The following is a 13,652-nucleotide window of genomic DNA, read 5'->3' on the forward strand; positions in this document are numbered from 1 at the left end:
GCCACCCTTCTCAAAAGGCCTGCCTGTACCCCAGCCCTTTGTTTTCTTCCCTTCAATCTGGATTCCACCAACACAAGTCTTTACAATGTCATCCAGGAGTCTCGTGGAAACGAAATCTAATAAATAGTTTCCCATCCTCTTCGTACTTGACTCTTAAATACATTAATGTGGCTGCCCACCCCTGTGGTTGTTGAAATACTCGTATGCCTTGCTTGGTTTCCGTGTTGTAACACTGACCTGATTTTCCTACTACATCTCTGGCATGTTCTCCTTCTGCCTGTTCCAAATGCTATTCTATTTTCACTCTACATTTTCTTTTTAGGTGATCTCATCTATTCCCATGATTTCAAATATGCAAATAATGCATGGGTTTATGTCTTCAACCAGATTTTTCATTTGAGCTCCAAACTTGTATGTACAACTGCCTCCTTGATATATTTCATTACATATCTTCATACCAAACTCATGATTATAACCCTTCCTATTCATGTGTATTTGATCCTCTTTAGTGTGTCCCATCTCATTGAAGGTAACACTTGCTTTTCTGTTGCACAAACTTGAGTACCTGGTTTATAAGGATATTTCTGTGGCCTGCACCCTTAAACTTCTCCTGCCTCATCTCCATCATTCTCTTTTGTAGAGTCCTATGGTCAGGCTGACTTCCATTCCACCCCTTAGATACAACTGCTCTCTTATTTCTGGGCCTTTATACCAGCTGGGTGTTAGCATAATAGTTTTTCCTTCTCAAGCTTTGATCTTGTTCTCTATTTATTTACCTTGAAAACTTCTACTGATTTTTGGGACTCAGTGTGTGTCAATTCCTCTAGAAAGAATCCCTCTGATGCTCCAAATTGTGTGTGCCTTCTAAGTACCACACACACAACCTGTAATAGCCATTTCAATGTGTCTGTATTGCCTCTAATGTCTGTTCCTAGTGTATCTATCCTCTATTGTATATTCAGCATCCGATTAACATTTTTTAAACAAATTTGAATACATAGCCAATAACTTTTTATTGTAAAAATATAATCAATATGACTGTTCACATCATGAAAATTATCTGATTCTTTGAGTGTTAATTCTGTCTCTACTCTAACTGGATGTGAGAGTTAATAATGTCATTCGAAACCCATTTACTCATGTGTGAAATAAGAGGTAGAAAATAGGTGTTCTCCAAATTAAAAGAAAGTCAGAGTTGAATGAGCTTCAACTTAAAACACTAAAGCTGTTAGAAATCACAATTAAAGGAACTCCTGACTCTTACAAAGTGATGTATATCATCAAAATAATCCGTAATAGCTATTTGTTTAATCAGCAGGTTGGCATTTGAGATGATTTTGCAACATGTATCAATCAAACTCATCAGTCTGTATTTCAAATAAAATATACAACAGTCACTAGCCTACATGTGTTATAGCACTATGCAAGAAATTGAAATATATAATTTTTAAAAAAAAACCTAGTCTCAATAACATGTGACACCTTAAAATAAAAGTGACTATATCTGTTATGTAATACATAAATCCCTGCCTAAGAGAATTAAATGTAGGGTAGCAATGCAGTAGTGAACATTTATTTTTAGAGAAAAGAGATGCATGGCTTCAGCATTCAGGTATTTCACATACTTTGTGTGTGCCAAAATTTGGCTGAAATCCGTGTCTAATGCATATCTTGGAAAGAGTTGGTCTCTTAAATCAAGACTGAGCCTGCCTGCCAAGTATGGCATGTTACATGGATCACTACAATGTCACAGCCTTGAGGGTATACTCCAGAAATGAAGAATGGTATCAACTGTTTATGTCATCTGTACAGCTAAAGGGAGCAGAGTGTATTGGCAATATGTTATAAAAAGAGAAATACAAAAATTTTTATCTGAATTTTTGCTTGGAATATGAATGGAATTTCTAGGAGACTAACTCCTTTCAATATTATTTATTCATGTATCTGGTTTGCTCTTCTCTTCAATGAAAACTCCAGAAAGAACATTATATATACACCACTTTTAAAGTGTTACAATTATAGCAGCTGTTTTTAAGTTCAAAGATATGACATAGTAAGCAGTCATTGAATAAACATAACCTACTTTGAGGTGTGAGAGCACACTGAAATGCTTTATTGCGGCTTATAATGGCATCTTAAAGGAAAATTTCAAAACCATGCACATTAAAGGCCATGTTCCAACTCCCCAAAATTGTTGAGAGCAGTATTCAGAAGCCACATGTGAAAACTGTTTGAAATGTTCAATTCTGAAGGCTCATTTAACTGTCTGTCTTCTCTTTGCAAAGTGATACCCTGTTCCATGCCTCTGGCTGTTATTTGGTATTTATAGAATCCCATCGGCATACGTGGAACTTTACTGAAGACATAAGGGAAGATCAGTGTCAGAGACTGTAAACTATTTTCCATTCTATTTATATAAGCTTAATAAACAGTAAAGGGCCTGACTGGTGTCAAGCCAATAGAGTAGTAATGTAGCATGGAAATTGCTCTGAGGTTTCAGATTTGGACAGTAGTACTACTGGGTTACCAAATACTACAGCTCCTTTGTAGGAGACTTGGAAATGGACACAACACTTTAAAAATATTGTGCCACTTTCTGAGCCTAAAGGGCAAGTGTTTTAACCCCAGACATCTTACCTTGCTGTTCAATGAGGCACAAAGAAGACTAGCAGCTACTTAGGAATTATTTATCTGGAATAATGGTTCTCAACCTAGAGATCATCGTGTACAACGACATAGTTTCTGCCTAAGTGGTGAAGGGGACTGAGTTCTCCCTAGCACATCAGCAGTTGCACATAACTATGGATGCTCTCATGGGATGGTACTGCATTTTTTTTTTTATTGCATTTTAGGTTTTGGTACTGCATTTCAAAACAACATTCATGTTGCATTTGCATCGTACTAACGATCCTAGTAACAGAAATGTTGTTTACGAATGCAACTTTTACTACAATCCTAGTAACAGAAAACTTCATGAGAATTGCTCATCTTAGAGGATCTTCTTTCTCCCTTTAGACATTTTTTTCAATTGGAATATGCAAACTACATGGAAATAAAAATTAGCATATTGAAATTTAGAAGTAAGACATCAAGAAAGAACTTAAGCATGAAGTAAATCATAACCAGGACTTAAAAATAGGTAGAATCCTGGTATCTCCTAAAGATGAAGAGGAGATCATTTCAAAGGAATACGAGCAAAAATTGGGGTGTGCCAATATTATTCAGGGAGGAGGTCTGGTTTGTGTGTGCTAGATATGTTGTGCCATAAAATAACAAATGATACATTTTAAGATAATTTGAAGCCGGATTTCTTAGAAGATGATTAAAATTCATTGACCATCTCCAGGCACCTCATTTACTACACACAGTAATCTTCCAATATCATCTAATCTAATATTATACTACTTAAAATTAACACTGAATTATATTTTGTACTCAATAACCTTCTGAAAAATGAAGCTTAAGATAAAAAATATTTATGGAGTAACTTTTTCTTATTTCTTTTTATCCACTCGGTATGTAGAAAAACCATGTGCCTTGTTTTGCTCCCCTGTTGGAAAAGAACAGCCTATTCTTCTAGCAGAAAAAGTGATGGATGGAACTTCTTGTGGACATCAGGGATTAGATATCTGTGCAAATGGCAGGTGCCAGGTAAGACATTCTCAAAAGAAGAATTTATATGTTGAAGGAAGATTGTGGGACCATTGAGCAACTTCACAGCATGGTTGAAAACTAAGATGCTGCTATAGTCCTGCCTTGACTGTGACCTTGAGCAAGTCTAATTTACTTTGAAACCTCATTTTTTTATCTGTGCAATGATGGGTATGACTTGATGCTCCATAAAATCCATTACTAACTGAACAAATCTGAGATTTTGATTGTGTACAGGTTTAAAATTAGAGCACTTTGGACATTTTATGCCAAAATATTCCAGACCAGAAATTCAAGCACTCTAGTTCTCTATCCCTTGTGTCCAAGACTGAACCCTCAGGCAAAAATCAATAAAATTGACCTAATAACCCATACTCAAGTATTATCAACATACTTGACTCAGGTGATTTTTAAATGCATATTCAACTTTCTTACAATAGTTAAACATTTTATTTGCTTTTCTCTTTCTTTTAAAAAATTTCCATTTACATGCATTTATATGCTTTTCACCTATCTTTAGAAAAACAGAATTTCTGTTAAAGTGATTATGAAGAGCATAGTGGAAAGATCAGAGGTAGAACTGAGCAGTTGCTAGTCATGGTTCTGCCACTGTCTCAAATTGACTTTCCCTGGAAGATCAATATGCACAAAGTTTAATGCCAAGTGTTTTCATGATCAACATCTATGTAGAGACGAGGAACAGGCAGGTTTGGACGCAGGGTGAAATCAGACTCTGGTGCAGTCACAATACGTTAGCTGACCCTGTGGGGAGCACTTAAACTGGCATGGGGCTTGAAAGTCACCATTTGGGGTAAGAAATCCAGGCCATTTACTCCCAGCATCTACTACTGTTTGGATGCAAGCTGCCCCAAGAAGTGGCTACAACCTTGGGGAAAGCAGATTTCTTTATTCTAGATGAGTTCTGATAAACTTTCCAGAAGCAGGAGAGGAATAAATCCTTTAGCAATGAAAGAGGTTGCTGAGTGGAGTGGACTGAATCCATGACAGCCTTTAGGAAATTTTTCTTGGGCAAATCACTTAAAATATATTTGCGTGCATTAATTAATCTGTAAAATAAAGTTGGCCGACCATTGGTCATTGACTTTGTGCTATATACACTCCTTTGAGAATTTGATGAATGTTTTTCTCAGAAAAATGCACAATTGAACACACACATACACACATACATGCACACAAATGCCAAAAATTGAAAACAATTTCAAGCTATGAATGGATTAATCCATGATCCAACAGAAGCATGTACACTTCTGGGTAAGGAGCTGGGAACAACACGAAACTTAAATGCTTTCCCAGCTCTGAGATTCTATATTTTGCCAGTATGCTACAGGTTTAAAGCATAGAATCATGTAAAACCATTGGCTTAAGAAGCAGTCTTATGATTACATATTAATTTCCTTTATTCTTTAGCAGAATATGACAGTAACCAAAATGTAATTTTTCATTAAAAAATTATATTTTACTTATACATATTTTGTTTTCAGAACTATATGCTGTACTAGTAAAGCTTTTATCTTGTCATTATATGTAAATGTTAGATTATTGTATGTCTTAAATGAATTTATTTTTTAAATTATGCATGTCAAATATAATAGCAGTTGTTATGCTCTTTACTTAACATACTGTATAAGCCAAATCTTTTACAGAGTCCCTGGCTAAACATTAAAATTACAACAAGGATTCCGCACAAATGCTATGTGGACCTGATGATTATAATTAAATTAGAATTATTTGAAATGGATTGTGACGTCTAATGGCATTAAAATACTTCAAGATTCTGGCTTTTTAATTAAAATTCTTCATTTAGTCTTCCAATAAAATTAAAAACATGCCTCTTTAGTTTTTCTAACAACCCTTAACAACTGGGAGTTTGACTAGCGTGTTTTATCACTAAATGTCTAGCACCAAAGCTGAATATAGCATTCCAGACTTAGTGAATGGAAGGCAATTGAAAACAGACAGCTTTCTCTGGTGACCCATTTTGTTCTGTGAAGCTTCTCTTACTAAAACTAATTAGGAAGGCTGGAGCCTGTATGATCATGTTATTTGCATATCTCCAGCACACCAGTAGTACCTCGGGTACTTGCTACCAGTGATACGGCTTTGCCTCTTCCAAGTAGTTCATCTTCAACTTTTGGATTTATGTGAGTGTTTTTTGATATGTGTGGATACTTAAAACTACCAATTATAAAATATATCTTTTATTTTTAAAATATATGATTATTGAACTATAAATTATATGTCTATTCCTTACTTTTGCTTTAGATTTACAGACCTTGCATAATCCTAGTTACAGGATTGGGAAAAACTAAGAAACTACTAAGTACCAATGTATCTAATAATTGAACTATTATTTATTGTTTTCTTACCATTTGCCAAGAGACAATGTGGGTACCAGGGATAGAACAGTAAAGATACTTTTATTATTTCAAAAGCACTCTAGCTCTACTCAATTTTTTCCCCATTTGAACATGAAGAGACTTTTCCTCCTAACCCAGGACTCCCAGGGTCAGGCTCCTGCTTAATGTTCTCTTCACATACTTGGTTGTGCTCTGTGCATTTCCTGTGGTGGCTACTTCTTTCATCCAGACATTCTCTTTATTTTCCTTGAATAAGCTTTGACTTGCTGATCAGAGTTCTCTGCTAACACTTTGTACCTCTTGACACTGATAGGCCCTCCTTGACAAATGAAAGGAATGCTGTATTATGCAGTTGTAATGTGACTTTTGCTGCCAGCATATTCATCCTGCAGCTGCATTTAATAATCTGCTAGCTTCCCCCACCCCAACACCAGCAGCACCAATCACAAAGATTCTGTTTTTGTTTCAGTTGTATTTAATATTTTAAAATTTCCTCTACAGTAATTGGAACCTATTATAAATGGATGTATCATCAGTCTCTGTTCCAAATCCTTCTTGATTAGGAGGAATTGTTTAATACTACCATTTATTTCTGACAGTATTGACATACTAAATTATGCCCTTTGAGTATGTACAACTTTGCTCTCATCAATAGGAAGCAAACATTATTTACAAGAAAAGAGGCAATTAATTTGGCCTCAGAAGATTCATATTAACAAAATTCTTCTGGGAGCATTTAAAAATTAATTTCCCAACTGTTCATATTTCCTTAAAGCAGCCACAGATTGTGAGGCGTTCTTACATTCATCTGCTGGGTGCCAAAGGGATGGAATAAACTATAGTTGATTTCATGAACTGTAGTAAAAATAAACATCTATATTCAGTTTTCCAGAAAGTTAATATTTACTATTTAGCACTGACTTTACAATCACTTTAAAAGTTAAGCCATCCATATAGTGAAGTATATCTGTTCCTTGTTGAGTAGAAGGAATTAATCATGTTATATTTAACAGAAATGTGATTTCCTTTGGGATTTATGTAAATTGCATTTTTTTCAAAAATATTTTCTTCCAAATTACTTTATGGTGTCATTTACTACTTACTATAAAAGATACTCTAAGCTGGTCACAGAGACTCACACCTGTAATCCTAACACTTTGGGAAACCAAGGCAAGCAGATTACTTGAGCTCAGGGGTTCGAGACCAGTGTGGGCAACATGGTGAAACCTTGTCTCGACAAAAATAACACAAAAATTAGTCCAGCATGATGGCACATGCCTATAGTTTGAGCTACTTGGGAGTCTGAGGTGGGAGGCTGGCTTCAGCGAGGGGGCAGACGTTGCAGTGAGCCAAGATGGAGCCTCTGCACTGCAACCTGGGTGACAGAGCCAGACCCTGTCTCACAAAAAGAAAAAAATAAATAAATAAAGAAACCTCTCATCACTCTCATGGTCATTTTACAGATTATGTTATTTGACATCCATATTATAATATTTTATAATTTTTACAATTAAATATATATGGTTTATAGAGACTAGTTTTGTCACAAATTAGTAGTAAAACAAGAAAAGAATACCTCTATTTATGAAGTGCTGTCATTCTCTTGTTACAGAAAGTTGGCTGTGATGGTTTATTAGGGTCTCTTGCCAGGGAAGATCATTGTGGTGTATGCAATGGCAATGGAAAATCATGCAAAATCATTAAAGGGGATTTGAATCACACCAGAGGAGCAGGTAATTTTTCTTTAGTTTTTCATAAGTATTAACCCCTGCAATCTTTGGAGACACAGATTACATTGAATTTAACTTAGAGATTACCGTTCCAATTCTATTGAAGACTTGCAATGCGTATTAAATTATTTTTTGTGATGACATATAATACATGTGATATGAGCCAAAAATTCCAACAAGCTCGTTTCCCAGTAATGAAAATATGAATTCATCTGTTGTACATGTAATAAGTTAGAACAGCACGGGAATAATGTAATTTGCATTGGCTAATGTTATCAGGTTTCTACAGACCTTATTCTCCAATGCAAAGAATGATGTCTAATGGAAAATAACGATTCGTAACAGCCTAAAGCAACCATTGAGAATAGTAATCTTCTGGTTTCCAGCTTTCCATTGTCATTATTTTTTTCTTAATGTTTTTGCTGCATTATCAGGGTGTACCTTTTTGGAAACAGAGGTTCCATAACAGTCTAGCATACAACCAAGAGGAGTCAGAAGATGGGAGATAATGTTCCAAATAGATTAATAGCAGAGATCATCCTCTCTTACTTTGTTTTCTCATCTATAAAGACTAATACTCAGAGGATGTAAGATTAAAATGATTATGAATGATCTATATAGTATGCATTTAAAGTAATTTACAACAAAATGTATTATCTTTACTGAAATATAGTGACCCAACATATGCTTTATGTGCAGAAAAATGCTTTATACTCAGGATCTTAAGCTTACTGGAAAGAAGCAAACATTCTCTGTGTTTACATTAGTCTGTTACCTGGGCATGTGTCTTGTACCCTTAATATTGGTATCTATTTTCATGAATGTTATACTTATATCAAATATACTCTTTTATTTTTAAAAACATACACATGTATTTTTTGAGACAGAGTGCCACTCTTGTCGCTCAGGCTGGAGTGCAGTGGGGCATGGCTCACTGCAGCCTTCACTTCCCAGTCTCAAGCAATCCTCACAACTCAGTCTCCCTAGTAGCTGGGACTACAGGCATGCACCACCATGCCTAGCCAATTTTTTTGTGTTTTTATAGAGCTGAGGTCTCACTATGTTCCACAGACTGGTCTCAAACTCCTGGGCTCAAGCAGTCCTCCCTCCTTGGCATCCCAAAATTCTGAGATTACAAGCATACACCACCGTGCCCAGCCTAAATATGCTGTTTTGATCATTTATATGTGTCTATTACATACACCAACATTTTCTGAGTTTAAATTCCTTTTTGAAGAGAACAAGAAAATCTGAGTCTAACACATGAACTTACTTTAATACAAAGAACAGCCCATTTATGTTGAATAATTGAGAAAACTGAGTTCATTTTAGATAGAAGAGTCCTTCAGAAAAGAAAATTAGTCACAATCTTCTAAAGTTTGAATGTAAATTGTTGCTAGGCCTAAGCAGAATAAAAGATCAGTGAGCCCGAACATCTTAAAGTCTAGAAGTAAGTAAGGCCTATGGTAAATTGCAGATCTAACTCTTAGTCTCCAATAGGTCCCACACATCAAAAATCTGCCAGCACTCATTTAAAAATAAATACATACATACATACATACATACATACATACATACTTAGCCAAAACAGGTTCTCAGACTTTCAACTAGAAAATTTAATTATAATCAGCTTTTTCCACCTGATTGTGATGGCAGAAGTTTTTTTATAGTGCAGAAGCTCAAAAATATTTTTGAAAGACTAAAGAAATTTAAAGATATTAGAATTTTTAAAGAATATTCTTTTATATTTATTGAATATGCATGGAAACAGTTCACAGAATACTGATGCACATTTAGCACTGATGCTTTTAATTGTAATAACACTTCATATTTCTACTAACCATAGAAAACAGAAATACCATTAAAAATCAGTAACTGTTTTCATTCTGACTGCAGTTATGTGAATATATATTTTCCCAGATTTCTACTTCAAATTCCCTTTTTATTCCACTTTAATTTCTACTTTTGTTCATTGTAGGTAAGTTATATTAACAGCATGTTTGGAAAATAACGACAATGCCTAAGATACTACAAATATTAAAGGTTAATAAGGCCACTTGCGTCCTTACAACTCCATGTTAATTTCACATTGCTCACAGGGAATAAACCAGAATCTTAATGTCTACATATGTTGTCCCTGTCTGTCTCTCCAGCCTCATCTCATACCAAGGTCCTCTTCCTTCTCTGAGTTCCTACAGGTACTAAAACTGACCATGCCCCCACTGCCACCCATCAACCTCCACCACGCACACCCACACCTGGAATTTCCAAATTTGTATTGATCGGCCTTCTCTTGGCTTTGCCGGGTGAAAATCTAGACACCACTTAGTTCTCAGTTTAAATATCATTTCTTTAATTAAGTGATCCCTGAACACCCTGTACCTCCTATCACGAATGAGTATTTTAGTGACGCTTATGATATATGTATCCATATGGTTTAGCTCTAGTCACATTTATAATTTTATGTTCACTTGTCTTTCCTTTCCCATTAGACCTTAAGCTCAATGAAAAACAAATATGCTATTTTTGTTTAACATCATATTTACAATTATCAGCATAGTGTGTGATCCATTAATATTTGCTAGTTTAATAATGAAATGTTAAATTTGTATAACTTTCAATTTTAGAAATTCTGCCTGAGTTATTAATTCTGTCACAGGCACCATCTACTTGTGACTTCAGGAATATTGCATTTATTTCTCTTGAGACAATTTTATCCCTGTAGTTATGTACTTCCTAGAATTTTGAAGGCCATGCAGCCCTATTTGTCCAGTTGGCCAAGCACACTGTATATATTATATGAGTAGCACACGTACAGACACACATGGGTGTTTTCAGTCCCTGTGCTCTACTTAGAGTTTGCTAAATCATTTTTGTTGGAGCTGGAAAAGAAGTTTGTTTTTTTTTTCCCCTTAGTACTTTATCATGTCTTTCATTGTAATTTGCCTAGCCAAGTGATAAATTTTTAGAAGAATGAAAGGCAAACTATATATTGGCCAGTTGTTGAACTGCATAGTTATCAATATTTACTAAGAAGAAAATGGGCACAACATGTTTTATCCTTTGTATAAGAAAATAGCATATAAGGAGGACATGCTCTAAGAGCTTTTGTGTGTTTGGTTGTTAGCCACAGCAGTGGGAGAGTCATCGTGTTAACTATTTTTTCTACTTTAGGAAACAGTTGCAGTGAATTATAGCAGGAAGTGAACAGGAGAAACAGACAGATCTGAGTTCAAAGCCTGGGTCAGCTAATTACTGACAATACAGTGTTGGAAAGTGTGTTTTTTCTTCTATCTTTATTTTCTCATCATGTTAAATGGGAAGTGTAGTATCTACCTTGGGGGCTATAATTATGGGTAAAATAGTTTCTGTAAAGTAACTATAATAGTGATTAGCAGACAGCAGTTTTTCAAAATATGGCATTTGTTACTTCACTGTTGTTACCATAAAGATGAAGATTGCTATCAACATTTTAAGATAGCTGATTAAAAATGGGATCTCTGGTTATAAAATAGGATGTTACTATGTGCAAAGTACACATGGGGATCAAATTTACAATATTGACTTCACTGGCTTCATGATCCAACTTCTAAGCTTCTAAGTCAGTACACTGTCAACTGTGCCAAATGGCTTATTTACTGAAAAGTATTTAACTCCCAGTCATTGGCTTTCTCTCTTCATATGTTTGATTAATATTTTTCTACCTCTCTTCTTGAAAATCAGTCTAACCTGTCCTTTAAGCCATCCCAACTCAATAATAATCACTCTAAATATAACTATAAACTTACATATAACTGTAGCTCTAATGTATAACATACCTCAGAGAGTACTATTAAACTCAAACAAGAATTTGCACATCCTACCTCTACTTTGTTATATCTACTCTTTTTAATATTCTGAAATTCAACATTTGCTCTCAACACTTTACTAAATTTATTTGCTCAGAGTTTAACGATTATCTCTTGATTGGAACACTCAGAGGACTCTCCTTGGTCATCTTTCTCTTTCATGTCTCGTGTTTGACATACAGCTTTTGACAGTTGACCAGCAGTTCTTCACAAGATACTCTCTTCCATAAGGTCCCACTCCCCAAACAGACCAGATATCCGTCTTCTCATGATTATTCTTCCTCTATCTTCTTTCCTGATTTTATGTCTTTGTTAAAAACTATGACCATCACCAAAGTTGAGTCCTTTATTTCTATTCTTGATTTTCTCCACTTGTCCCCCTGCCTTAACTTGGTGATTCCTCAAGGATATCTCACAAAGCTATGTCAATAGCCTTACCTTTCTCCAGATTTCAGATGTTCCAGAGGTCTTACTGAATGCCTTAACTAGTGTGTTATACCACTTTGTTAGATACAAATTGCAAAGCCACATTTATTCCGTTATTACCAAAATGAGATGATTTCTCTCTTGACTTTCATGTTCCTGTAAATGATGGCCCCATTCTCACATAACTAATAATAAAGCATTGTGTTCAATTTTTATTATACCCACTTTCTTTTGGTTACCAAGTTCAGAAATTTTTTTCTTCAGAGTATCTTCTGGATTTTCTCCCTTAGCCCCATTACTCCTGGATTTTAACATTAGCGTCCTGACACTGTTTCCCACAACTATATATATCCCTGTTCATCTTGGGTATTACTGTTAGACAAAGCCTTTCGAAGCCAGGATCCAATTACCAAGGTCCATGCTATAGAATGTTCAATAGTTTCAAATTGATAAATTCATTCTCCTGGGCATGCATTTAAACTCGCTTTAACAGAGCCATGCTCTTACATCTTCTCATTCCATCAGATTTTATTCAGGTGCCGCTAACAACACCACATATCCCTTACTCTTCCTTATATACAGTGAACTCATTTCTTCTGTATGCATAGCAATTCTACCCATTCTCCAAGGCAGTTCATCTATTTATTTACTTCTTTGTGAAGCTTTCCTTTATAAATTGTTCTTTCCTCTGAAACATAGTGATTCTGGCTGATGACAATGTTTCCCAAGTATGAGTAATGTTTATAACCATTTAACAGGGAAAAAAAAAAATCCTACTTCTGTGCATAAAAATAGCATTGAAGCCTTGAGTGGTTATGTGATCAGAGATGGAGATTGTTTAAACAACCCTGGTTTATAATCTTCAGCAGAGAATTAATGATATTATTTTGCATATTTTCTTTTTCACATGATATTTGTCATTGTATTCAACTCATTTATATAAGGTAATTATGCCTGTCTTTCCAATTCAATTATAAGCTCATTGAGGGCAGAGATCGTCTTACCTGACTTTTATGTGCAAATAGCCATTATGCATTTGTTTCCATTTTAATGGCTGCTTATTTTGTTCATGTAAAAAATGATAATGCTTTTATGTTTGGTGTTATTGAGAATGCCTTAGTGTTCCTGAAATGTGCAGTTCAATAGTTAATTAAATTAATTAAATTAAGTGTTCTTGAATGGAAATTATGATTCTAAAACAACATGCTACTAATTCCAGCCACTGCCACCAGGTGGGGTATATGCTACCTTTTGGTGTACACCAAATAGCTAAACATTCTCAGGAAGATGAATAATTAATAAACAGGAGACAACTCTGGAATTAACTCTTGTGCCTTTTTTAAAGCTTTGAAGGTAGGCTTCTGTAGGATGCATGGATCTGCACAGAACTACTAAGAAGAATATTATTTTAATATAATTTGGAAAATATAACTTCAAGCAAAAGTAGGCATCTGTTCTGTGTCACTTTTCTGCACTAAGGGAAATCTTGAGTCTGTACTTTTCTGCACATTTTCTCTTCTTATCTTTCTTTACCTTATCATTTTATTTCTCTTCAAGGATTATATCCTTAACCTCTGCTGAAAAATGTTTCCTGAGAAGCACCTAATTGTATATTGGGT

General features: G+C 35.0%; 1 protein-coding gene and 1 long non-coding RNA gene across 2 annotated transcripts in view; one reads left to right on the forward strand and one right to left on the reverse strand.

The window, feature by feature from the left end:
- ADAMTS19 (ADAM metallopeptidase with thrombospondin type 1 motif 19) overlaps window positions 1-13,652 on the forward strand; it is a 255,323-nt gene that overhangs the window by 165,719 nt on the left and 75,952 nt on the right. Inside the window, exons 14-15 of the mRNA XM_012447921.3 lie at window positions 3,524-3,651; window positions 7,642-7,762. Coding sequence (XP_012303344.3) covers window positions 3,524-3,651; window positions 7,642-7,762 — 249 coding nt within the window. The remainder of the gene's footprint in view (window positions 1-3,523; window positions 3,652-7,641; window positions 7,763-13,652) is intronic.
- The window catches only part of LOC135270622 (uncharacterized), a 371,213-nt gene that overhangs the window by 159,037 nt on the left and 198,524 nt on the right, over window positions 1-13,652 (reverse strand). The window lies entirely within an intron of this gene.

Source organism: Aotus nancymaae, unplaced genomic scaffold (assembly GCF_030222135.1).
Source record: "Aotus nancymaae isolate 86718 unplaced genomic scaffold, 86718_ANA_hifiasm-v0.15.2.pri h1tg000064l_1, whole genome shotgun sequence".
In the NCBI taxonomy this organism is placed as follows: domain Eukaryota; kingdom Metazoa; phylum Chordata; class Mammalia; order Primates; family Aotidae; genus Aotus; species Aotus nancymaae.